General features: G+C 36.9%; 2 protein-coding genes across 3 annotated transcripts; one reads left to right on the top strand and one right to left on the bottom strand.

Moving 5' to 3' along the window:
- Positions 1-633: 633 nt before the first annotated feature.
- LOC120439320 (low affinity immunoglobulin gamma Fc region receptor II-like) lies at positions 634-5,815 on the bottom strand. The gene is made up of 9 exons (XM_039610182.1): positions 5,785-5,815; positions 5,346-5,405; positions 4,842-5,096; positions 4,396-4,644; positions 3,853-4,020; positions 3,397-3,426; positions 2,819-2,908; positions 2,146-2,220; positions 634-2,061 (listed from the first exon to the last, which is right to left on the bottom strand). The coding sequence occupies exons 1-9, from the start codon at positions 5,813-5,815 to the stop codon at positions 2,054-2,056; spliced, it is 966 nt and encodes a 321-aa protein (XP_039466116.1). The 3' UTR covers positions 634-2,053.
- Positions 5,816-7,914: 2,099 nt separating this feature from the next.
- Positions 7,915-11,351, top strand: LOC120438881. Of its 2 annotated transcripts, none has more exons than XM_039609414.1 (5): positions 7,915-8,278; positions 8,660-8,729; positions 9,191-9,268; positions 9,410-9,535; positions 9,711-11,351. In XM_039609414.1, exons 1-5 carry the CDS (start codon positions 8,261-8,263, stop codon positions 10,214-10,216), a joined length of 798 nt encoding a protein of 265 aa, XP_039465348.1. In that variant the 5' UTR covers positions 7,915-8,260; the 3' UTR covers positions 10,217-11,351. The 2 variants fall into 2 exon arrangements, with proteins under 2 accessions (XP_039465348.1, XP_039465349.1); XM_039609415.1 differs by having other exon boundaries at positions 7,915-8,282.
- Positions 11,352-27,795: the final 16,444 nt, after the last annotated feature.

Below are 27,795 nucleotides of genomic sequence, written 5' to 3'. Positions count from 1 at the left end.
GCACTTGATTAACTGATAACCAACAAGTGTGACCACCCAATAAAAGCAGTTTTGGCATTTTGCTCATCTATTCCAACAATCTACTGGTCCAAACTGGTATATGCATGTGTAAACACCAAAAAAAGAAAAGAAAAAGAAACCTTAAAACAAAACCCTTCACTTTCACTCGGCACATCTGGGCGTGATTGCTGAGGAATTAAGAAATCAGTTAAATAGAACATGTCTGACAAAGTGAAGCAGGCTGAGAATTCTCAAAAAGCAACACCACGCTACAAGAAATACATGAGAAACAAAGTTATCGAGATCTAACAATCTGGAGAGGATTACAAAGCCACAGCTAAAGCTTTGAGACTCAGCAACAGTGATACAGTTATCATCCTCAAATGGAGAAAAAGTGGAACTGCTGAGAGATCTTAAACAGGGTGTTCATGTGCAAAAACAATGCAAAATGAAAAAAAAAAAAATAGGCAATTCTGCAAAGAAAAAGGGGTCAAGATTCCTCCTCAGAAGGAAATACTGCAAGGGTGGTATAACAAGTCATAAGTTTAGGTATTTTTTTATTTATTATTTTTTGTTTTCACATTTGAAATCATGTGTAAATGAATAAGCACACATAATTCTGCTCTGCAAATTTTTATTGATCAACATGATCTGAATGCTACATGTTTATTTTTGAAGATCACACTTGTTCTATCATAAGTAATTTTCATATCACATATTTCATATCACACATGCTTATAACCTGAATTTATGTAAAAATTAACTATTTATTTAATAGCCTATATAGCAGGTCATGTGTGTAATAAATTGCCAAAAGGATGCACTCATCTGCTTTCACACACATATGAACTTGATTGACATCCTATTCTTAATCCATAGTGTCTAATAATGTTGACCCATTCTATGCAGCTATCTCCGCTCTTCAGGGAAGGCTTTCCACAGGTTTAGGAGTGTGTTTATGGATTTGTTTGTTTTTTTTTAGTCTTCTTACAGAATAGTAAATCTTTTTGTCCATTTGTGGTGTCAGACACAAATGGACAAAAAGATCTGGCTAGCAGTCTGCACCCTAATTCAAACCCCAAAGTGTCCTTTCGGGTTGAGGTCAAGACTCTGTACAGGCCAGTCAGCATGAAATTGTCAAAAATATCTTTGTTTGTGGAAGCATTAAGAGTTCCTTTCACTGTAACTTAGGAGCTCAGCCCAACTCCTGAAACACACCCCCACACCAAAATTCCTCTCCTACACCAAACTTGGGACAATGCAATCAGACGAGTAAGGTTCTCCTGGCCTTAACATGTCTCCACTGCTCTAGAGTCCAGTGGTGCTCTGCTATACACCACTGCAGCTAATGGTTTGCATTGTACTTGGCTTGGATGCAGCTGCTCGGCTATGAAATCCAATTCCATGAAGCTCTCTATGCATTGTTCTTTATCTTATCTAAAAGCCGCATAAAGTCTGCTGACCCCACTCTGCAAATGGGTTGTTCCCAATCTCTTCTACTTTGGTATAAGCACCCATTCTTTCTCAAAGGAGCAGTCTGCATGCCTAGGTGCTTGATTTTATACACCTGTGGCAGTGAAGTGATTGGAACACTTGAATTCAATCATCTGAATATGTTTAGCAGTATAGTGTATCTGTCCCACTGCATCTTCACAGCAGCAATAGCACATTTTGGTATAACCTGTTAGTCTATAATAATCCACTGCCTTTAATTTTTAAATCACAGGTTGTTTTTTTTAAGTTTTTAGGTTGCAACTCTACTTTCCTGTATTTGAGAACATTTATCAAAACCTATATTTAATGATTTATTTCTACTTTTTTTAATTTAACATTTTAAATTAATTTTAACATCAATATATATTTATCTGACATGTCTGAAGAAATAATAAGACTTAGATTTACAATCAGTAACAATCTGTAGCACTGCAACATAGCCAAAAGAAATTGTTTAAGCAGGACATTGTAAAGCATCCAAAAAACCCCACAATAAAATATATAAAAAGCTTCAGATTCATGTCTTAAATTTTTCTGTATTGAGATGTCTTTTTTTATGTCAATGACCTGGAAGACAAACAAAAATGCAATGTCAAATATTGCTTTAATACCTATATGGCCTGTTGATGTACTCAGTAAAAAAGACAATACCTCTGTCTGTCCTCTGAATTGCAACAGTAGCATATGTTGTTTTGTCTGGATCTGATTCATTTGTCTGTTTACAAACTGACAAAAGACGAACATGATCAACTATATGTATCAGCCACATACACTTTAACACTAAAGCAGTAAGTGGGCAGATAAGCTGTAATTACTAAACACACAAACACAAAACTTGAGCAAAACAAAACAACGAATCGGCTTACTCAAACAGGGGTAATATGGTTTCTGTGGTTATGTGCTTTCAATTTCCTTTTAAGTTAGCGTAAATTTTCTGTCAAACTGTGTTTCTCACCCATCTCAAAATGTTCTGCACTAAAACTGCAATATAAGTAGTTCACCACAGTGAGTGCATCTACAAATGACAGCATGTCTATTCTGGTATAAGTAACACTCATGTATGAACTGAGATAGAACATCGTCTGTTCACTTTTTTTACCCTCACAACATCTTAAAAAATAGATGCAGCAGATGTGAGATACATAATAGTCTTACTTGAAAACCAGTGACTAGGATTAAGTGAAAATCTTGATCGACTTTATTGGGGGCAACAATGCTAAAATATAGCCCTAATAAATGAAGATTTTACTTATCCATCTTATCCATCATAACACATTTCGCATGTTCTGTGCGAACAACACAAAATAATTTCCAAATAAGTTACCTCTCTCCCTCTTTGGTTTGGCTGTGACAGTAGCATATGTAACACTGTCTGGATCAGCTACATTTCCTCTCCGATGTTCTGAAACTTCACCTTTAATTCAACAGAAGACACACAGACTTTGATTCATGGCTAGATGAAGCTAAGATGTTATGGACTTATAGACAAGCTTTAAAAACATATACATATAATGGTGTGAAAAAAGTATTTCCCCTTATTTTTTGTATGTTTGTCACACTTAAAAATTTCAGATCATCAAACCAATTTGATGATCATGCCACAGTATTTCAGTCAGATTCAAGTCAGGACTTTGTCTAGGCCACTCCAAAGTCTTCTTAGTTTTCCTAGGCCATTCAGAGGTAAACTTGCTGGTGTGTTTTGGATCACTGTCCTGCTGCAGAACCCAAGCACACTTGAGTCTTTCTTTCTCCCAAAGTTTAGAGACACTGTTTATAATTACTGCTATGCTTCAAGAGGAGTAATTACTAGAAAAATTACTGAATGCACAGTGTTATCAATAATCATTTTATATAATATTATTATGCAGTGTGGTTTCTGTTAATTTACCATGTAATTCTTACCTGGTGCTGATGTCCCAGAGGAAGCACATGCTATTAGATAAAAATAAAATAAAAAAAGAAATAAACAGAGAGATCAAATGTGAGAACCAACACAAAACTGTTATATCAACCATCATTTTTGTGTTTCTTTAATCTACCGTACAAATGCTTACCCTAATATCTGCTACCCATTGCACACACTACACTTTTGTTTGCTTTATTTTGAGTGCATCTCTCAGTTGTCTCTATATTGGCTATATGGCAAAGTTGAATTAGGTAGTCATGAAGTAATGTCAAAGGCTTGAGTACAGTTTTCTGACAGTAGTAGTGGAGCTCAGTACACGCCCACTTTTAATTATACTTAACATCCTGTAGCTACTAAATGTGTAGAAGGATCCCTTTTATAGGGAAGCATGCTATGGAAGACAGTAAATCATTTTATTACTAATTTGCAGCTGGATGAAGTATTTTCTATACCTCTGTGTTTCTGACGGTAAAGTACTCCAATAACTACAAGCACAGCTACACCCAAAGTGGTGAAGACCGCTGACAACAAGATGGAGGGCTCAGTGGAGTTGGGTGTCTCTTCTGGACTCCTTTCATTTTCACCAGGTATTGTTTCTTGAGGGGTGGTAGCAATATCCACTGTTATCAAAATAAAAAAATTGGTATGGTAATATTCAAGTTTAATTTGTATGAAAATTACCAGTCAAAGAAAAAAAAAACTTCTCAAAACCTCTTAGTATTTATTCGATGAAACTCTGACATTTGATAATTAATATCAGTTTGTCAAAAAGATTTGTCAATAGATTTTTTCACATCATAGTCACTAGAGGTCAAATCCTGGATAAGCCTTGGTTTGAATTGTACATTGCGATTTTGTTTTAGCATCATATTTTTAGCATTAAGCTAAAAAAAAACAAAAAAAAAAAAAAAAAAAAGACCAGAAAATGGGAAATACTATGTGTGTGCTGTTTCTTTTATACACAATTATATATCAGGTATGTTGTCATTTCTCACCCCTAACAGTCAGCCAGCTCTCTGGTGATTTGCCTTGAGATTCAGAAAAGCTGCACTTGTACAGTCCTTCATTAGACTTGGAAACATTGGGAATGATTATCTTTCCTGCATATCCAGTTTCCAAGTTGTGGCCATCTTTATAAAAGTCAGCTGGAAGATTAGAAGGCATTCCTTTTTTTCTACAACATAAAGTGACATTTTCTCCCTCCATAACAGGAAAAGCAGGAATCTCCAGGATCACATCTCCTCCTCAAAAAAATAAAATAAAAAAACAAAAAAATAATTATAATGATGAATATAATGATACAAAGTCCATGTGTGAATCTGACTAAAGTGAAGATAGCTGTAAATATATTTTTAACAAAGCCCATTTTGACTTTTTCTGGAGCCATGGCAGCATATTGAACTTTTTTGAAAAATTGATAATTGTGGGTTGCTAAACATACTAGTGACAGTGATGCTGACATTCCTGCTTTTCTCTCCGTCTTCATTTTCACACCAGTATTCTCCACTGTGTGACTTAAAGGCAGGTTTAATGTACAAGGTTCTTGTTGATGTTTCCCACTGAGTAGAATTTAAGCCAAGCTTTTTGATCACTCTCCATTCTGCTGGACCATCAAACCCCGAGCAGTTGAATGAGATGTGGTCATATTCAAAGAACTGCAGTCTATTAGGATGAACATGAAGATAAACTCCTTCTGCTGCACAGATAAGCGGGAAAAGAAAAGAAAAAAGAAAAGAAAGTGAGTTGATATCCACTGTTCAAAAAGAGCAAAGTGAAAACTCACATTGATTAACCAGTTTAGTTTTAGTGCAGAACTAATACTCTGTGTTACATTGAGTGCAAAGACAACCACCACTGTTGAAATTGTGAGACTCAGCATAGAAAATACATACAATAACTACATCCTTATTTTTTTTTTACAGTTTATATATCAAAAATGTCTTACTTTTCTGAGCATGGCAACATTTCTGATCTTCAGCCATGAGCAGAAACAGTGCCATCACCACTGCAGACACAAAAAGAAAACCTTCATTACAGAGCCACTCAAATTATTAAATTTAGCTTTTAGTGGCATATTTCAATCGTTTTCCCACTTTTTGAATAAATACATATTGTAAACACTGACTAAAAGTAGGATTCATGTTTTGATAACTGTAATCATACACACCAATATCCTTATTGACTGAATTAAACTCCTTTAAATGCAAGTCAATAAAAGTTAAAGGAGTTTCTATCATCAATACTAACTGACTGGTTAAAGAAAATCTGACTCTAACAAAAGTATTTAGGTAGTAAAAGTTTAATACTGTCTAATAGAAAAACATTTTATTTTGAAGATTTGATTTTGAAGTTGAATAGAGATGGAAAGAAGAATCAGTACTCACTCAGTCTCATATCGAGCCCTGTGACCTCCATGTTACCCCTCACATGTCTTGCCATATCACTGAGTAAAAGCACAATATGATAGATGTGAAGGTGTAGTACTTCCTTTTTCCTGTTCAGTGTAGAAGCAACAGTGACTTTTTTCCCTCCACATTGTTTACTTTTATGGGGAAGTTCTGTTTTGTTTACATTAGAAAGTACAGATAAGGGCAAGAAAAACAAAAAAAGTGATAGATCATGACTTAGCTTAATCATCACTGAACAGCACTGCGGCTGCACATGTGTGGGGTTATGATAGAGAACCCAAAATGCAGGAACTGGCTTTGATGCGATGAGTGAGCTTTTATTGAAACGATGTGAAATAACAGACTGACACGGAGGTGGTGAGGACAGGAACTAAGCAATAACCTAAACTGGAAAAATCGAACGAATGAAACTGTAACCTAAACTCAGAGGATGACATGCAGGGAAAAACACTGGAAGACTCCAGGATGAACACAGGAAGAACCGCGGAGGAAACACAGGGTGACTCAGGGAGGCAAAACAGATGAACCAGGAAAAAGCAGAAGAAAACGCACGACTTATATACACACAGGAGCAATCAGGGAATGGGAGACAGAAAGGAAACAAGCTGTGAGAAATCAGATCTGACGTTACCAGGGGAAGCAAAACCAGACACACTACACACAGGACAGGGCCTATCAAAGTAAAACAGCCATGAGCTTAAGACAAGACATCAGACATGGCAACAGGGAGGGAACACATGGGCAGACACAAAACAGAGGACGCAGGGAACCAAAACCCTAGAACTAAAAAGTCTAAACCCAAATACATAGACAGAATACACTAGAACACAAAACGCTGGGTCAAATGACCCAGAACCATGACACATAATCCATGTAGTTTCAGACCACCTAGAGCAGTATATAAAAGATTTAAATTAAAACCCATTTACTTATGAATACTACCATTTCTGCTGTTTTCATTTTATGTATTGCGTCATAATCAGACATAAACACTGACTTTAGTTAACCTCACATTGGGAAAATGCACTTATTAAAGCAAGAGGAAGAATGGAAAGAAAAAGTGAATTAGGGATATATTAGAGAATGTAAAAACAGAAAAAATATGTGTACAAAAAAAGCTGGACTTTCACCTCCAGAATCCCCTATGTGAATCACCACTTTATCTTCGTGGAGGGTTTATTGAGGGGTTTTTGTCTCCTGGTAGGGTCTCCCGTGGGAAATTGGCCCTGGGAAAGGGTTTGTTCCCTTTGCCTTCGGGTTGGGGAACAGGTGTTGACCCCTTATGTGCAAAACAAGGGTTCAGAGTAACCAGCCTTATTGGATTCACTGGGCATGGTGCTTGAAGGTCCTACGGTGTCCCAGATCTGAACCTGAGCAGTATTCTGTTACTGGACTTTTGTGCAAACCACAGTTTAGCTATAACAAAATTATTTTCGAACCTAACGTGTCCATAAGTGCATAGCACCAGGATTTTGTAATCGCATCATCAGATCTGCAACTGTATGTTCTGGACACTCAAGTAAAGAGAGGTGCTGAGCTATCAACTATTCACTACCTGGTTTTGAGTTGGATCAGGTGGTCATGGAGGATGGTGGACAAACCTGGCGTACCTACATGTACAGTGAGGATGCCCTGGGAACACCTGGCAGAGGCCTCAGTCCACGAGATCTTTAACTCCCACCTCCTGCAGAGCTTTGACCACATTATGAAAGAGACTGGGGACATGGAGTTCAAATGGACAATGTTCAGCACCTTCATTGCTGAAGCTGCTGCGCTGTGCTGCTGCTGCAATGTGGTTGGTAAATACAAAATTAACAGAAAACAAATTAACAGAAATTCTTCAGAAAAAATCTTGTGAAAAAAATATGTGATCCCCAAAAAACCTTCACAGCAGTTTTCTTTTCCTTTTTTCTTTCGTATTTACTTTTCCTTCTGTACTGCCATTTGTTCATTTTATGGACATTTTGTTTTTATTATTCTCATGATAAGCTATCAAAGAACATATCTAAAGGTTTCTTAAAAGAAGTTATCTCTGGTGTATTCATTTACCTGCTGTTATTATGTCTAAAGGTCAATCCTGGTAAACAGACAGTTAAAATGAAAGGAGCCAGTTTGTTGTTGCTGCAACAAAGCTGGTTTATAGCAGTCTGGGATTAGTTACTATCGTAGCAAATACTTTCAGCATTTTGATGGGACTGAACAACAGACATCCTTCGAAGCTTCTACATTTTTTAGGCTCTCAGTTTTTTGTGTCTTTTTTGTTTTTTTTTGTGTGTGTTGTAATTAGGTGACAGCAGTTCTTCACTTTGACCTTGAGCTAAAAGTCATAGGTTAAATATATAATTGTATAAAATCATTACTCTAGGGTAATAGCAGTTAAGAGAGATAGCAAGATTTTATAAATGGACTTTGACCAGGCAACTTACGTCCTATCTTTCTGAGATGAGCTGACATGCTGCCACACTCCAAGGTATGTACGTACCATTTGATAAAATTCTTTTTTATAATAATCCACAATCACAGTAATACTTAAATTTACAATGTATTTATTTATCTGTTTAAATATTTGTATTACTTTCTCATGGCTGTACGAATTGTTTGTTCTTACAAAATGACATTGATTCAGGCAACTGATATTAAATATATAGTACAATATATAGCTGATACATTATACACCTAAGTAAAATGACTGCGTACACATTTCCTGAATTCTCGGATAAATTCATGTTAAATATTCCTTTACAAAAAAGAAAAGCTTATCTGCTGAACTTATCGCTGTGTCTTTATCATTCTTATGTAAGAAGATTTTGCTGATCTATGTTAAATTACATCAATTACATTTTTCTTTTAGTTTTTACAGAAGCCAAGGATGAGGACCTCTATCTTTTGCTGGCTTTTTCTTTGCATCCTGTTATATTCAGGTAATGTATATTTAACAAATAAACTTGTAAACATTTTCATCAAGGGCAAAGGACATTACTAGTACTACAGCATCGGTAGTTTATCATATGCTAAGCCCTACAAAAATCGTAAGCACTTGCTAATGTGATTTCTGTGATAACTATGCCGTATAATAATATGCTAACATTTCTACTCGAGATTGTGGGATTGGCCTCAGCTCTGCAAATTGTGTCTATTTCAGGACATCCTCTAGTATGAGCATTATTTCTAAAGTAATGGTTAAAAACAACTCACATGGTAATGTTTTAAATCTGTTGGGTTTATATTATCATGCCATCTCCACTCACTACTAATAAAAAAGGTAAGGTATCAAGATGTCCTAAAAGTAAACTATGTAAAATTTTATGACCATATTTCAAAGTCTTTGCGCATGAAATCTTGTTTTAAAAAACCTTGCTCCATAATGTGATATTTCCCCCAGGGTCATTGAGTAGGACCGTGACTTCCAATAGTGACACCGAGGATCAAACTGATACAGGCAGCAGGCACACAGAGAATGGTACATAGTCTGCTTTGTCCTGGACTTAGCATATATATATAGTAGTCCTGATCTGTGTAGTCTTTTAGTGCTATCTTTTATATGCTAATTTATTTGCAAAATAATATATATATAATTATTTATATGATCATTTCATTTCAGCTTTGGCCTGTTCCCCATGTTCTTGGGTCTATTGTATCATTATTGGCACAGTTAGTGGCTTAGCGTTTGGCTTTGTGTGGGTTGGAGGTGCTTTTATCTTCTGGAAATGCAAGAAATCAACAATTAGTAAGTATGAAATATAATGTCCAGTATTCTGCTGCCATTTACAGACTGCCATTAAAAGACTTGGATGTTCAGGATTACTGGCAGATTGACATCAAATACATCATAATTCAAATACTTTTTCTTTCAATTTTATTTAATATTTGTTCTACTAATCCCTTTCCCCTGCCCTCTGTAGTGGAATGCATTTTCTCAGCAAAAAAGAATGATGGTCAACTAAAGATGGCCCTGCTGCAGAGACAAGCTGAGAAGACACATGAAGAACTGGACGTTTTATCAACGCTGAACACTGTAATGAAGGAACTGAAGAGGGGATTTCACCAGCAAAAGGAAGAATTCAAACAGTTAGAGGAGATAAACAAAGAGCTGGCAGAAAACAAGGAGAAACTTTGTCTGGTAGAAAATGAAATAGCAAAGAGTGAGAAAGAAAAAGAGACGGACAAAACAGAAAGACACTTGCAGGAAAAACAAAGTCTATTAAGTGTTCAGCGTAAACTGGAGAAGAGAAAGGAAGAACTGGAGAATCTACAACTGAACATGGAGAAACAGCTGCAACAAACAGAGGATATAATGAGCACGATGACAGAAAGGAAAACAAAAGTAGAACGTGCTTTGGAGGCGATTAACTTGCAGCTGGAGGACGCAGAAAGTCAAAGTGAAACGGCTCATCTTCACACACAGTAGTGACAATAACCTACTGCTACTTCACTGTTTATTAATTGTCCCTTGCAACTAAACTTAGGTTCATAATTTGGATAGAAAATTTTATTTTATAGAATAGAATTTTTTTTCTTTTAAACTGTGTACACCACGATAGCAGATTTTACCCAAGCAACCAATATGTAATTAAAGAGGAGATTTGCATCATTAATTCAAAACATTTAACAAAGAATCTTGTATTAACATTAACTTATATTCAGTGGTTATATACAGCTTACACGGTGCCCCATTTTCAGGGGCTCAAAAGTCACTGGACAAAGTAACACAGCTTTAAACATAAGGATTGCTTCTAACAGCTGGAAGACTTTCTGTTGTTAATGGCTGTTTGAAATCCAGAAGCCATGGACATCAGCAAGCTGTGTTTTTCTACTTTGAGAAGCTTTGCAGGGCCTTTGTTGCAGCTGCTTTCAGTTGCTGCTTGTCGGTGCGTCTCTCTGCCTTCAGTTTTCATCTTCATTAACTGAAAAATCAGCTTCTATTTGTTTTTAAATCAGGTGACTGTAATTTGACCTAATTTTTTGACTTGAGAAATTGTTAGGCCTTCGTCTTCTTGAGTGTAACTAGTGGCTTATACCTTGTTGTAAACCTCCTGTATTTTGATTTTAACAATGAAACACTTATCTGAATGGTTGGATGGATGACTACGTTTGTGTAAATAAAAAATGCATTCATTTAAAAAGAAACATAAAAATAAACATGGGTAGATTTAGGCACCAAAAAAAGTGGTTTAAGTTTAAATATGCCACTGAGAGTAACAATACATGTTCAACATCATGCTCACCATAGGTAGTTTATATGGGTTAATAAAATAACCCATATAATAAGGTTAATAAAACTGAAATTCAACAACATAAATATTATTTAGAGTTATTTGTCAAGAGATTGTTTGTAGGATAATTTTGATAATTTTGCTGCTATAAGTAAAAAGGAGATTTGGTAATTCAATGAATTATTATACATTTTGTGTTTTGATTACCTTTTAAGGATAGTCTGTTAGTCATTGAAAAAATGTGATTTTTTTAAAATGAAAAATCTGTTCTTAATTCTTTATCTGCGTGTTATTATAGAGTTTAAGAGAAACTGAATAAATAGACTTGGATAAATATGTGAAGAATAAATGTCTTTCTTATTTACTTTGAAATTGTGTGATTACCGGTAATGTCCTCCCAATAGGAGCAATATCAGCAGAAAGTCTGACACGTCATCAGATTTTCCATTATCTGTTTTATTCAGAGTCAGTGTACAGCAGTACAGTCTTTAATCAGTGACCATTTATTTAGTTATATATGACAGTTAAACATTAAACTCTGGTTAAACGCTGGTATAACTGCTGTACTGTGAAGGACAAGACATTTATACTGTTCCGACCCCAGCAGAAAGCCAGTGTCATCATCAGGGACCCCTTGCACCCTGTGACTTATATATAATGTTTAACTGGGGTAGCGAAAGACCACAGGGGTCTGAAAACGATGTGCCGGGAGTCCAAGGTTTTCACTGGCTCCTCGACCTCCAGGTCAGCTATCAAGCTGGTGGGTAACAAATGTCTCTGAAAACATTAGAGCAGTTTTGCAAATATGTGATGTTTTGATAAATCGAGCAGATATTATAAGTTTACACAACTACAGTCTTGCCTTAAAATATCTTAAAGGTTTATTTTGTGACCCAGAAAGAGTAATATTAAAACTAAGTAGCTGTCGCCATTGTTGAAAACTGGAATTGGTGGGGTTAAGCTATGAATTCTGGGATAGGTTGGGCCACGAAGGATACAGCCAACCCATCCTTCAAATATGGTGAAATAAGGGACGCATTTGTCGGCTCCATTTAGAGCAGCCTTTGAACTGGGACAGCCTTCGACGCCTGGCTGTGATGTAATAAGCCTTCAAACGCGGCCTCCAGAGGATGTGGCCTATGAATTGGGACATACCTCCAGATACAGACGGACAAAATGGTGGTGGCTAACCAACTGGACATAGTGGTGGTAGACCAACAGAAGAAGACGGCTGTAGAATTAGATGTAGCGGTTCTGCATGACAGCAACATCAGGAAGACGGAACAGTGGGCCCAGTGGTAATCGGAGCACTAGGTCTGGTGACTCCTAAGCTGGGCAAGTGACTCCAGCAGACCCCAGGAACAACATCAGAGATCTCTGTCCAGAAGAGTGCATTCCTAGTAATAGCTAAGTTACTGCGCAGGACCCTCAAGCTCCCAGAGAGGACCTGAGCTTGAAGGATAGGGGCAAGAGGGAAATTGTTTTATATATATATATATATATATATATATATACATATACAGGGGTGCACATAAGTGGTCCGCAGGCGCGCATTCGCTGTCAAAATAAAAGACGCACATCAGATAAGAAGTTGCAACGCGCTTTTGCGTACATATGATTTTCTGGAGGAGGACAGACATTTGTTTAGAACTGTTAAAGATGTCGAAGAAGCAAGCTCCTTTAAGCAATTACTTTGGTGTTCCTTCACCTCCAAAGAAATGTCAGAAGGAGTCCAAACCACAAAAGAAGCACCTATTCTTGGAAAAGTGGTTGCAAGAGGTGAGCTGGCTTCAAACAAATGATGAACGCACAGAGATGTGATGCAGAATATGCCGTGAAAATCCCACTCTAGCGGACAAAAACAGTGCATGTTATATGTACGCAAACGCGCGTTGCAACTTCTTATCTGGTGCGCATCACTTATTTTGACAGTGAATGTGCACATGCAGACCACTTATGTGCACCACTGGTTATGTATATATATATGTATATATACATACATATATATATATATATATATATATGTATGTATATATATATATATATATATATATGTATATATAGATATAGATATAGATATAGATATACATATGACACTAAAGATCTATTCTGTTCTATTCTATTCTATTCTAGTAAGTCTAGTAAGTCTGTGCTTTTATGATCATTATAAATACTTGCACATTCTCTATAGCAGTGTTTACAGTGCATGCTGTGTGATTATTTTAGTCCAACTTAAAAGCTTGCACCAAAGAAAAATAGATTGCATTAAAGTGCAAAGTCTTGCATTGTACGATGTTGAATGGCAGTACAAAGTCACTAAGAGACAGAAATTGTATGCCCTTCTTCTTATTTAAACATCTGCAGGCAGTAACATAGTAAATGACCTTTAAAATAATTAGTGATTTATTAACACTTTATTTGTATCTGATAGATTTCTTTCTGCTTAGTCTGCAGCATTCTATCAGTCAAAGTACATATCACAGGATGACAAATGGGATATTGCATTGTAACAAGATGGTTTGTGCTGTTGTCTTCACTTTTCATTGAAGTCATCAGCTGGTATTTTAGCTTGTTTATTATTTTTATTTCCTTGTAGTCACTTTTACGTCACCTTTATGTTGTTGTGACTGAGCCACTCCACCCCTCCAATGCTTGCAAATATGACATGCCACACAAACACATCAAAAAAAGGCAAGGTGGAGTGGGTTGTTGTATTGCAATGAGTAATTTAAATAATATATTTGGCTTTAATTAATTGTAAAATATTTATTTCTACAATGGCCTGTTGTCTGTGGCTTAGTAAAAGAAAAGAAGACCCAGCTGCAGAAACAAGCAGAGAGAACACAAGAAGAGCTGACTACATTGTCAGAGCTTATCACTTTAATGTTGGAACTGAAGAGAGGACATCACCAGCAAAAGAATTCAAACTGTTAGAGGAGATAAATAAAGAGCTGGCAGAAAACAGAGAAACTTAATCTGGTTAACAAACTGGAAATAGCAAAGAGTGAGAGTGAAAAAGAGACAAAACAGAAAGATACTTAAAAAACAAACAAATAAAGTCTATCAAGTGCTCACTGTTAACTGGAGAGAGAGAAAGGAAGAACTGGAGATTTTAAAACTGAACATGGAGAAACAGCTGAAACAAACAGAGGATATAATCAACATGATGACAGAAAGGAAGACACAAATAAGAAAACAATCATAAAGGTGGTTGACTTTCAAGTGAGAATAACCTACTGGTACTTCACAGTTTATTAATTGTTCCTTGCAACTAAAATTAGGTGCATAATTTGGATAGGGAGTTTTCTTTTATAGAGAAGGTTTGTCTTTTTCACAGTTTTGCCTGTGTACACCATGATAGCAGATTTTAACCCAAACAACCAATATGTAATTGAAAAGCAGAGTTGCCTCCTTAATTCAGAGCATTTAACAAACTGTCTAAGGAGTGGAGAAGTGTACTGGTACTCAATTTCAAGTACAAGGATGATATGCAGAGCTGTGGAAATTAAAGAGTTAAAGTTGATTAAGAATATACAAATCTACAGTACATGGAAATTTAAAAAATTAGAAAAAAAAGCAAAACACAGAACATATTTCAGAAAAGATGATCATTCCATTGAGAAGGAATAATTTTTTTTTAATGATTCTATTTCTAACCCAAACAACTTAATAGAGTAACCAAATATCTTAAAAAATATGTTATTAGTCAAACCATGTAACAAGTGAAATAAAAACAGGACAAAACGCATCAATTTTTGTGTTTTGTGGTTTGGAAAATTTTGTTGATCTAAACGCAAATATGATTTTTTCCATTTATGTGCTGCCATATGTTTTGCGTGATTGAGTCTGCTAGTCAATAAATAATTTCTGTGATTTTACGCCAATAAAATTCTCTTTACTCCTTTTCTTTATATGTTTTGCAAAGATTAAGATATGTGGAATAAATGATTGTGTTATGGTCCTGGGTCATTTGACCCAGTGTTTTGTGTTTATTATTATGATCTTGTGTTCTAGTTTATTGTGTTATGTATTTGGGTTTAGACTTATTAGGGTTTTGAGTCTGTGTTCCCTCTGTTCTCCGTCTGTACCGTGTCTCTGAGTCCAGTCTGTGTATTTCCTCTTTTACTTTGAAGGTCCCTGTCTGATGTCAGTGTGTTCAGTTTTGCACCCTCCCTGTTTTGTTATGTAAATTAGGTTCAGGCATGTCTCCCTCCTGTGTGTAGTTTTCCTCGTTTCCCTCCTGTGTGTATTTATAGTGTGTTTTCTCTTGTGTGCATTACTGGTGCATCTGTGTTTTCTACAGTTCTCCAGCTTGTCATGTTACCTCAGCTCTCCGTTCCCTCATGTTTCAGGTTTGTAGGTTGGCTCATAGTTTTTCCCAGTTTATGTTTGCTTAGTTCTGTTCATGCCATCACCGCCTTTTGTTTGTTTGTCACCCCCCATCAATAAAGCTCACTCACTTCACAGCAGTGTCCGCATGTTGGGCCCTTTATTAAATTCAACACGCTGCCGTGACAAATTCATTCACAATACCACTTTTAAAAAACATAAACAGGACTCATCAACATGCTGTACAATTAAATCAAGCATAAAAGACAAACAGAGACCAGAAGGTAAATGATAACAAAACACAGCATCTCTGAAATTAGAAACGTTCTGTCTCAGAGTGATGCTGATGCAGATTGCTACCTCTCCTTGACACGGGTTCTGCTGGTAGTTTCTTCCTGTTAAAAGTTATGAAGTAATTGCTCACAGGGGCTCACCTGATTGTTGGATTTTTCTCTCTAATATTGTAGGGTCTTTAATTTACGATATTAAGCAACTTGAGGCAGTTGTTGTTGCTGCTATTTAAATATAACTGAAATATACTGAATTGAATCTAACATAAGAGCTATAGAAGTTAGTGCATTAGCTATTGCAGTTCCAAAATCACTTGCTGTTTTTTTAATCTTGTTTACAAAACACATTTTTACTGCCTGGCCTTTGAAGTGTAATATTTTGACTATCACCTCTGAGTGTGTGTTGCGTTATTGGATCTAGTAAAAACATCTAGTCTGGTGATCTGAAAGATCGAGACAAGCCAGTGACTGGAAGCTAAAATTGGAGTGATGTGCTCTCAGTTGTTTGAACCAGAGGAAACTAAAACTGTGGTATTTTGCACCAGCTTATGGTGAGCAATGCAGGCCTGGATGGAAGAGGCTTAATTTTTGACAGGTGCCTCAACTGGTTTATATGAGCTTTATAGTGGACTCTGTTTTCACACTTAAATTTGTAATAATGAACCTGAGAGGAAGGTTGACACAGGGGTAGTGCTGGTGTTTTTGGCTCTAAATAACATGACTTTTGTCTTGTTTTCATTTAAAATAAGAAAATGTAGTGGCCTCCATGCCCTGATGTCAATAAGACAGTCAAGGAGAGGCTAGACTGACCGACAGGTTCATAAAGATGAAGATAATAGCTCATCGTGTTAAAAATAATGCAGGTTATGAGAGTTGGTGAAATTTGACTGTGCAGTTTTAAGAGGCTTCAGATATAAGCTCCAGCATTCTTTGACCATTGGTCTACAGCCAATCAGGACGCAGTACACAATACGCTGTAAGAAAAAAAAAGGCATGCAAAATTGCACCCAAAAAAAATCCACGAAACAGCAAGATCGCGAAAAGTGATTCGCGATATAGCGAGGGAACACTGTATTCTTGTATATTTTCTGCGATGACAACTCAGTTTCCCTTCAGGATTGATAAAGTTTCTCTGATTCTTATCCTCAATTTTACATTTAAATCAACTGACCATTCATAGCAAAGTCATAGTGCAAAGGTGGAAAATGTGCAACTGTAAAGAAACTTATGTTCATGAGTTTTTAATTATCCTTCTTATTCTGAATAAGTGATGTGAAAAGGGCACTGCTGTATGATCTGTAACCTGAGCGCTCTAAAATATAATTACTTAAAACGATTTGAGTTTATGATAGTTGCAACAGATGCACAACTTTGGAGCAGCACCAAAGAACACACAAGCGGTCATGTTAAGCACAGCTGAAGTTTCTATGTACACTGTTGAATCTAGGTGCAAACTCACTCAAAGAAACAACTGGTAAGTGTGTGATGTTACTTAAATACTGTTCTACTTCTTTTGTTATAGTTATAATTTGATTAATGTAAATTCAATGCTAGTTGTATACTACTGTTTGTGGTAAATGGAGAGTCCTCTTCACACACTAAGGTTAGTTATGGAGTTCCACAGGGTTCAGTGTTAGGACCAATTCTGTTTAGACTATACATGCTTCCCTTAGGCAGTATCATCAGAAGTCATAGCATATAGTTTCACTGCTCTGCAGATGACACCCAACTTTATGCACAAAACCAAATAAAACACACCAGTTAGTTAACCCTTTAAAACCTACCATAGAACCAAGTATGCTAGAGCAAAATTGAAAGCCATTTTGGGGGGGTTTTTTGTTGTTGTATTTTGTGGAGATTCAGAAATTCTTTTATTGCTGCCATATCACCTGCATTATTATAATTGTATTCTTTACAGTATTATTCTATTAGTAATATTTCTTACAGGATTGATATTGTATTAAAGATGTTTGTCATCATATTAACCTTTTCTATTACAGGTGTAGTTATGATCATTTCATACACATTGTATAGTATCTGTGCTTATTTATAAATACCCTATCAGAGTATTTCACTCTCAGACAGTGGACTTACTTGTGGTTCTTGTAGAGTATTCAAAAGTAAAATGGGAGGCAGAGCCTTCAGTTTTCAGGTCCATGTTCTGTGGAACCAGCTTCCAAATTGAAAACAAACACTATTCCTACTTTTAAGATTAGGCTTAAAACTTTCCTTTTTGCTAAAACTGGATATGGTGACCCTGAATCCTCCCAGAGTTATGCTGCAATAGATGAAGACTGCTGGGGGATTCCCATAATGCATTGATTATTTCTTCTTCAGTCATCTTTCTCACCCAATATCTGTAAATAGACATCTTTGCATTGAATCATACCTGTTATTAATCTCTGTCTCTCTTCCACAGCATGTCTTTTATCCTGTTTTCCTTCTCTCACCCCAACCGGTCGCAGCAGATGGCCGCCCCTCCCTGAGCCTGGTTCTGCCGGAGGTTTCTTCCTGTTAAAAGGGAGTTTTTCCTTCCCACTGTCGCCAAAGTGCTTGCTCATCCGGGGTCATATGATTGTTGGGTTTTCCTCTGTATGTGATATTGTAGGATCTACCTTACAGTATAAAGCACCTTGAGGCGACTGTTATGATTTGGCGCTGTATAAAATAAATTGAAGGATGTGTTCAGGAAAAAAAAATAATACATAGACTTGGATAAATATGTGAACAATAAATGTCTTTATTATTCATTGACTTTGAAATCGTGTGATTACCGGTAATGTGCTTCCAAGAAGAACAATATCAGTGGAAAGACTGACATGTTATCAGATTTTCCATTACCAGATTTATGCAGAGTCAATGTACAGTGTACTGAGATTTTGCTTTCACTTGCCAGCCAACCATTGGTGGTTGGGTGTAATCAGTGACCATTTATTTAGTTATATATTAAAGTTAAACATTGAAAGGCTGTGATTTTATGATCGTTATAAACACTTGCATATTCTCTGTAGCAGTGTTTAAAAGCATACTGTGTGATTATTAAATAAATCCAACTTAAAAGCTTGCACCGAAGAAGAAGAGACTGGATCAAAGTGCATGTCATTCTACGGTCAAAGTCTTGCGCTGTACGGTGTTGAATGGCGGTGCAAAGTCACTCAGAAAAACAACTGGTATGCACTTCTTCTTATTTAAACATCAGTAGTTGGTACCATAGTAACTGACCTTTAAAATAACGATTGAATTAACAGACTGTATTAACACTTTTTTTATTTGATAGATTATTATTTTTTGCTTAGTCTGGAGCATTCTATCAGTCCAAGTACATACCACAGTATCACAAATGGGATAATGCATTGTAGCAAGATGGTTTGTGCTGTTGTCTTCACTTTATTGCGCTAGCTTACGTGGTTAAAAATAGTTACGCAAAACGGAGCGTGCCCGCTCCTACCAGCTTTAACCCTTTAAAGCTGGTCGGAGCGGCACGCCCGCTTTGCGTAACTATTTTTACATCCCGGTAGCTCTGCAACCACGTAAGCTAGCGCAATAATTTTTTTGCATATGAAACCAGAGGAGTTGTACTTACATCTTATGCCATCAGCCCATAGGTCACAGTTTCCTTCTACATATAGCTTTGCAAAAACTGCATAAAAAGCACTTGCAGCATCAAAAGCATAATATTCCAGAAACACGCTTTGCCAATCCGATCAGCTGTTCATAACACTTCCTACGTCCATCAGCGCGAACTATCGCATGTCCGCCATGAGCTGCCCGAAAGCGGAAGTGACGTCATTTTGCGGAAATGTAGTTTTTAAACATCAGGGCCTCATGAGCCTATACTGGTGTTTTTAAAAGTTATGTTTGACTTTATGACTTTCTGTGTCGTTTCTGGGATGCTTAGAACTCAAATTACACTGCTGGAAATAGTTTCTTTTGATGCATATGCTGGTTTTTTGCAAATTTGCATTATAATATTTATTTTCGTTTTTCCTGCAGTATATGGAAATTAGTGTATTTCAAAAATAAAACTATGAAGACACTTAAAATAAATTTCCTGTGTTGGGAAAGTAGTTTGTGCAACTTTTTTGTATTTACAGTTTTGAGGGATAAGCCTCTTAAATTTCTCTAACTAGAAATATATGTTAAAAAAAACAAAAACGATTTTCAAATGTTTTGTAGTTTATTGCACTTTTTTGCATTGATGTATATCAACTTGAAATGCTCCCAAAAATGGCACTACAGCATGTAAAAATATAATATAAGCTCTGGCGGACTTGGTTCTATGGTAGGTCTTAAAGGGTTAAAGGGTTAAAGTCATATTCTTTTATTGTTATAACTGTATTTGAAACAATTTTTTTGTATAATACCTGATTTATATGGAATATGGCTGAAGTAAACTAAAGTCTGAAATACTTAGTCGGTCATTTGTTTAATAGTAATTTAACATTATATAATTCACATATAAAACTATGAATTGTGATTTTAAATGGTTTAAAAGCATGTAGAATAACATATGTAGGCAAGTATATTTCTCCTTTTTTTGTCAAGAAGCAAAGACAAAAAGGGAAGAAAAAAAAAAGAAACGTGGCAGGGTTCGGTTGAATCATCCGTCCCCACCAATGCCAAAACCAAATCTGCGCACTTGGCTGAAATGTTAAGAGAGGTTTCTGTGTATTCATTTGCTTATCCATATTACGGAAATTATAATTCAAACAACATTTTGTCCCAATCCAGGCTGGTTGGCCATGACAAAAACCCAGAGATGCATTTTTCAATGCAATATTTCATATTTAAAAAGAAAAAAACATTTATTTTAAATAAAAGGAAGAAAAAAAGAAACCTTACACAAACCATGGCTTGTGTAGTCAATCAGTGGTGTGGATGAGTGCATGGGTGGAAGAATGGTGTTTACAATGTTGTTTAGTGCAGGGACAAACCAAAGGCAACCAAAATCCAAAGGGTTGTCTCTGGGAAAAGCACCACACAGTGACTGAGCAAGGATGTTTTTTTCTCACTAATTGTGACTGAGCCACTCCACCCATCCAAATCAAACGAGACATGCAACACAAACAGGCCAAAAGAAACGCAAGGTGGAGTAGGTCGTTGTATTGCAATGAGTAATTTAAATTATATATTTGGCTTCAATTAATTGCAAAATATTTTTTTCTACAATGTCCTGTTGTTTGTGAAAAAGAAAGAAAAGTAAAAGAAAAGAAGACCCAGCTTCAGAAAGAAGCAGAGAGAACACAAGAAGAGCTGACTTTTTTGTCAGAGTTTATCCCTCAAATTGTGGAACTGAAGAGAGGACATCACCAGCAGAAGGAAGAATTCAAACTGTTAGAGGAGATAAATAAAGAGCTGGCAGAAAACAAGGAGAAACTTCGTCTGGTAGAGAATGAAATAACAAAGAGTGAGAAAGAAAAAGAGACGGACAAAACGGAAAGACACTTGCAGGAAAAACAAAGTCTATTAAGTTTTCAGCGTAAACTGGAGAAGAGAAAGGAAGAACTGGAGAATCTACACCTGAACATGGGGAAACAGCTGCAGCATATAAAGGATATACTGAGCAGAATGACAGAAAGAAGGACAAAATTAGAAAACAATTATAAGGTGATCAAGTTGCAGCTGCAGGAGGTAGAAAATCAGTGATTAGTAGTGAGAAAGAATAAATAAATGATGTACACTGATTGATTAACCTTACTATCTGACATGATATCTTAAATAAAACAATCGTTAGCTGCAAAGAATAATCTAAGAAAGATAGCAATATTTTTTTCAATTTATGATAAATTATATTCATGTTGTTTGAGTAAGAAAGTTTAAAAAGAAAGGAATTATCTCAATAGACTAAACAGAGAGATGGCGCTGAAAAGGATGCACAGCAGGTCGAGTAAGAAGGAAACGTACTAATGCGTGAAGAGGGTATGCTGAGAAAACGGAAAGGGTACTCTGAGGAGATGATGGGTGGACAGAAGTTAATGAATCAGGAAGTGCAGAGGATTAGTAACGAGGAAGTTAGGGCAGCTATGGAAAGACAGTTGGTCAGGATTCCATACCTGTGGTATAGAGAAGTCTGGTAAAAAGGCCAGTTGACTTTTTCACTAGATTTTTTTTAACAGTCTTGGGGAGTGAGAGCACGCATGAGGAATGGAGAATTGCACTGGATGGTGTTCAGAGCTGTGGAAATTAAAAACAATTAAATTTGATTAAGAATGTTTTGTTAATAAAAAACAGAAAAGAGAACTGTTCAAGCAAGGAAGAAAGCTGAAAGGAACAAATGTCTATTTAAACGAACACCTAATCAAGAAAAATGCAGACATTGCAAGACAAGCAAGAATACTAAGAAAACAGAAGTAAATACAGTCAACTTGGATGTCAGATTGTAAGATATTCATTAAATTAAATGGAACACCAGAGCAGGCAAAAGTTCTAGTCATCAAAGAGATGACCGAACTAGAAAAACATAACTGATAAATCATAATGCAAAGCAGTGTATGATGGCATTTGTCTAAGTTGCACAACCAACTCAGATGTCTGACAGTTTCATGTATCAACTCATATAGATATTGACAATAGGACATATGTATGTCCTGGTGTATCACAGCAATATAGATCCTGATTGTAATTTCTTTCACAATAAGATAAATGAATTCAATTATTATAGACATGAACAATTTAAAAAGAAAATAAAGGTAGAAAAGGGTATAACAATGGTTCACTTTAATAGAAGAAGCCTATATGCAAACTTTCAATCCATCAAAGAAAGCAATATACAGTTTAAACAGCCATTCAAGATGATAGCCATATCAGAGACCTGGATAACTCCTGAAAAAGAAGCAGACTTAAAGAAATAAACGGATATGAATTCCTTTATTTAGACAGGGTCAACAAAAAAGGAGGTATTTCAATATTGCTTTGAGGTATTTCAAAAAGCGCTCCTGGAGCTGGATCCTGCAAACCTTTTAGCCAAGGTTCAGAGAGTGAAGAATCACCTCTGTGCATTGTAGATGACTACATTTCACAAAATGGGACTTTTTAAATGGATATCCATCAAAAGGTTAATGCATTGTGTTGATGTGATGTCATTTCCATTGTAGAGAAAGCATTTTTTGGACTAACAAAATCTCAAATATGTCAAAAAAAGCAAAGGGAATTGTTCTAAAAAATAACCATAACCTGAAGATGTTTTTCATACAGTCCAGTAACCCGAGGAAGGGTCTAAGCTTGTTCTTGTGTTATCACAGTTCTTGTGTAATTTACTAGGGGATGGAACATAAACCATTGGCCTTTTTCATTGTTGTGTTCATTTTGTTTTTTAAATAATCTGAGCTTTTGTGTTTGCTCTCCTGGTTTGCCATTTATCCTTTAAGTATGTAAGGCTTTGAGACAAAAGGGAGAAGGCCCTTGTCTTTTTAGTGCTTGTTTATTTCAAGTTATTGCCATGTTTATGAAAATAAATTTTTCATTTGGAAAAAATGTTAGCATGTGGTCATTTATTCATAAATGTATTATGAAACACACAACTACATATTAGTTTGTTTGGTTTTTTAGACTTAGACTACCAGTGAAATACAATAACATTCATAAATGTTATGGGGTGATCGTGGCTCAAGAGTTGGCAGTTCGTCTTGTAATCAGAAGGTTGCCAGTTCGAGCCACAGCTCCGACAGTCCCGGTCATTGTGTCCTTGGGCAAGACGCTTCACCCATTGCCTATTGGTGGTGGTCAGAGCCCCGGTGGCGCCAGTGTCCAGCAGCCTCGCCTCTGTCAGTGCGCCCCAGGACAGCTGTGGCTACAATGTAGCTTGCCATCACCTGTGTGTGAATGAGTGGATGACTGAATGTAGTGTAAAGCACTTTGGGGTCCATAGGGACTAAGTAAAGCACTATACAAATACAGGCCATTTACCATATTTAATTTTAAGTACAATTTTGATTAAGTTCAGTTTACAAAATTAAGTAAATGGAAGAAAATTTTGGATTAACTGACCATCTATATTTCAGTCACATTGACCAAGCATGTCAGTGTTATTTACTCATTTTTTTGTGCGGTTTTCAATTAACCTTAAATTTGTTTTTAACTCGTGATTTCTGTTATATTTAGGCAATTTTTTCATGTTTGTGTAACAACTACAATTATTCATTTCAACTTAATTTGTTTAAGCTTTAGTTATTCAATTGATCAAGTATATTGAACAGATTTGACTGGTTTCCAATCTACTCAATATTTTTAAGTGTAAAAGTGTTGCCTATAAAATTTTAAGTAAATGTCGGTTTTAGTTTTTAGAGTGTATGGAACATTCTAACAGAAGAAATAAAAAAGTAACAACATAAACCAGTTTAAAATAAAATATAAAAAATCAATTTTAAACAAATATAAGAATGAAGAAAACGGGGTTAACCCAGGACGGTAATATTGTTGGTAATAGCGTTTTAGTTTGTGAATCTGCAAATTTACACATTCTGTCTTTATTTATATGAAAGAAACTATACTGTGGTGGGGTTTGTTTGTTTTTTGTTTTGTTTTGTTTGTTTTGCTTTACTGTTGCTTGGTATGTTGTTTGTGTAATTTAAGATTAAAAGAAAATTAAATGAATGAGAGTTAAAACTTGAGTGGGTAGGTCCAAATAAGTGTATACTTCTGCCTACTCCTTTTCAAAGAAAAGAATGGAATGATATTTCATAATGATTATAAACGTACATGTTTGAAATAAAAATGAACTGAACTGAACTGAATATATAAATCTACAGTGCATGAAAATTCAAAATAACCAAAATGAGAAAAAAGGCAAAACGCGGGAAATATATTTCAGAATATATTACTTCAAATAAAGTAACATTAACAGAAACAGAAACAGACTAGACTATTTAACTATACAAAATTTTACAGATTTAAGAAATAGCACAATATATACAAATCACTCAGTAATAAATATCAAGAATTGACAGAGGCGATTAATAACAACATCGCAGACATGGAAGCAGAGCAACTGCTGCCGAAAGTTTTGTCCTCTCTCAGTAATGCAAAGCCCCCAGCATCCAACATCAGCATGGAGGAGAGGAAGGAGGAAAGAAGAGGAAATGTCAAGATCATCATTATCCTTCCAGCAGACAAGGGTAGGTGCACGGTTTTGCTGAACCAGAAAGACTATCATGAAAAAATTTTGTCACTGCTCAGTGACAAAAATAGTTATGAGCCCCTGACATGATACCGAGGAAATAGTTACAGGAAGAGGGTGATAGACTGTCTGAATCAGCTAGAACAATATTAAAATGCTTTTCGGGAACTGGGCTCATTTAAGCTATAAAGCAAAGTAAAACAAAAAACTGTCCTGCAGGCAATCCAGGCAGTGCACAGGTTGGTCAGCCTAGTCTTGCAGTCTCGGGCAACTACCAGTAGCTGGTGTTTTGCGCCTCTGGTATTCTTGCCAATCCCTTTCTGTGCCCCACTCATGTATTGAGCCATGTGCCTACTCATCTTAGCCACTATGATGCCCCACAGGAGCTACTGAGGCAGGTTATTGGTCTGTAGTTGGAAGGGCTGGTCCCTTCTGGGGGTCCTTGAGGATCAGGACTGTCCGGCCTTCGGTTAGCCAATCTGGGTGTCTCTCGTCAACCAGCAGCTAGTTTATTTGCGCCGCTAGGTGCTCGTGGAGTGCAGTCAGCTTCTTCAGCCAGTAGGTGTGAACCATGTTGAGGCCTGGTGCTGTCAAACTATTCACACTGGAGACACTTTCTTGGATATCTGCCACTGTGATGGTTACTGGACCCTGTTCAGGGAGGTTGCTGTGGTCTGCCCTCAGATCCACTAGCCACTGACCATTGCCGTTATGGGTTGCGTCGTTCTTCCATATGCTCTTCCTGTATTTATCCGTCTCCAGCTTTGGTGGTGCTGTTCTCATATTTTTCCCCTGCCACTGTGAGTGGTTCTGTGTAGAACAGCTGGTTGATTCTCCTGCCTTCTATCTCTCTGGTGTACCTCTTCAAGCAGATGGCCAAGGCTGTGAGTCATTGCTTGGCAGTTTCCAAGGCCACAGGTATGAACAGCTTGCTGTACTTCTTAGGCACCTTCCTCATCGTACCTTTCTGCAGCTCCGATAGTTGGCTAACCTCCCTCTGTGCTACCTTGATCTTAGCCTCCAGTTTCCTTCTCCATGGAGGATATTGCTCCTTGTGGCTGTTCAACTTGTAGCCAAGCATCTCACTGTCAGTAATGGTGGCCATAAGTATTGTCCGTAGTGCTGCATTCACATCATCTAGTAGACCTTCTGAAGGTACTTAACGTATATATATATGTATATATATATATATATATATATATATATGTTTCTTTTTTTTTCTTTTTTTTTCGGAAATCAGGAAATGATGCAGCAGTCATAGATGGTGAGCAGAAATGGATACAGAAAAGGGTCTTTTGGCAAGTTCAATTTTAAATTAATGCCAGATGGTTCTTTTGATAAGACCAAAGTAATTTGGACGTACTACGGTGATAACTCAGTTCACATCAACATTAATACAGTCTCAAATACCACTTGCTAGCCAAGCACACAGCTGAAGCAGAGAGCCTTCCTACCCCTCGCCAAAGGCAGACCATGCTGGATAGCTTTCAAATGAGACGTCTGGACAATTCTACAGGGTGGGCCATTTATATGGATACACCGTAATAACATGGGAATGGTTGGTGATATTAAAGTCCTGTTTGTGGCACATTACTATATGTGAGGGGGCAAACTCCTCAAGATGGGTGGTGACCATGGTGGCCATTTAGAAGTCGGCCATCTTGGATACAACTTTTGCTTTTTCAATAGGAAGCGAGCCATGTGACACATCAAACTTATTGGTAATGTCACAAGAAAAACAATGGTGTGCTTGGTTTCAACGTAACTTTATTCTTCCATGAGTTATTTACAAGTTTCTCTTTGTTCACAGCCATTGACATGTCGAAGAGGTTAACACGTGAGGAGCGGATCGAAATTGTGTTGATATCTGGTGAACGCAGTAACCGGGTCATTGCAGCAGATTTCAATGCAAGACACCCCATGAGACCACCCATCTCCCATAGCAAACTGCTTGCTAAGTTTCGTGAAACTGATTCAGTGTTGGATTTGCCAAAATGTGGATGCAAGAAAACTGTCACTAATGAAGAAACATCAGTGGCTGTCCTAGCTTCATTCAGCAAGAGCCCACAGCGTAGCACTCGCCGCATGTCACTGGAGAGTGGCATTAGTCGAACATCCCTTCGGCGGATATTAGCTACTCACAAATGGCACCCTTACAAACTCCAGCTACTGCAGCATCTCAACGAGGATGACCCAGATCGGCGCACAGAATTTGCAGAATGGGCAAAACAAAAATTGGAACAGGACCCTCAGTTCACGCAGAAGATTTTGTTCAGTGATGAGGCAAACTTTTATGTGAATGGTGAAGTTAACAAACAAAACCACCGCTATTGGTCTGACACTAACCCACATTGGATGGATCCCTCCAAGACTGTTGGAACAACAAAAGTGATGGTTTGGTGTGGTATATGGGGTACAACGATAGTGGGTCCATTCTTCATCGATGGAAACCTCAAGGCCACTGGATATTTGAATTTGCTAGATTATGATGTGTTTCCCTCTTTGTGCACTGAAGCTAGCACGTTCCCTGAGTTTTTCCAGCAACATGGTGCACCACCACATTATGGGTGCCAGGTCCGAGCATTCCTAGATGAACAGTTTCCTGGAAAGTGGATTGGTCATCGTGGGCCAGTTGAATGGCGCCCAAGGTCTCCCGATCTGACCCCCTTAGACTTTTATCTTTGGGGTCATCTGAAGGCAATTGTCTATGGTGTGAAGATACGAGACGTGCAGCACCTGAAACTACGGATACTGGATGCCTGTGCTGGCATTTCTCCTGCGGTGTTGCTATCAGTGTGTGAAGAGTGGGAGAAGAGGGTTGCATTGACAATCCAACACAATGGGCAGCACATTGAACACATTTTATAAGTGGTCAGAAACTTGTAAATAACTCATGAAAGAATAAAGTTACGTTGAAACCAAGCACACCATTGTTTTTCTTGTGACATTACCAATAAGTTTGATGTGTCACATGGCCCTCTTCCTATTGTAAAAGCAAAAGTTGTATCCAAGATGGCCGACTTCTAAATGGCCACCATGG

Source organism: Oreochromis aureus, linkage group 3 (assembly GCF_013358895.1).
Source record: "Oreochromis aureus strain Israel breed Guangdong linkage group 3, ZZ_aureus, whole genome shotgun sequence".
NCBI lineage: Eukaryota > Metazoa > Chordata > Actinopteri > Cichliformes > Cichlidae > Oreochromis > Oreochromis aureus.
This window is presented reverse-complemented; position numbering and strand designations above follow the sequence as displayed.

Bases quoted from the DNA above. Each gene is read 5' to 3' on its own strand.
- LOC120438881 (XM_039609414.1), top strand. The intron at 8,730-9,190 runs GTAATGTATATT...TATTTCCCCCAG, and splicing joins TTGCATCCTGTTATATTCAG to GGTCATTGAGTAGGACCGTG. The intron at 9,536-9,710 runs GTAAGTATGAAA...TGCCCTCTGTAG, and splicing joins ATGCAAGAAATCAACAATTA to TGGAATGCATTTTCTCAGCA.
- LOC120439320 (XM_039610182.1), bottom strand. From the start codon at position 5,815: ATGGAGGTCACAGGGCTCGATATGAGACTGA. The intron at 5,406-5,784 runs GTGAGTACTGAT...TTGTGTCTGCAG, and splicing joins AGGGCTCGATATGAGACTGA to TGGTGATGGCACTGTTTCTG. The intron at 3,427-3,852 runs GTATAGAAAATA...TTTATCTAATAG, and splicing joins TTACCGTCAGAAACACAGAG to CATGTGCTTCCTCTGGGACA.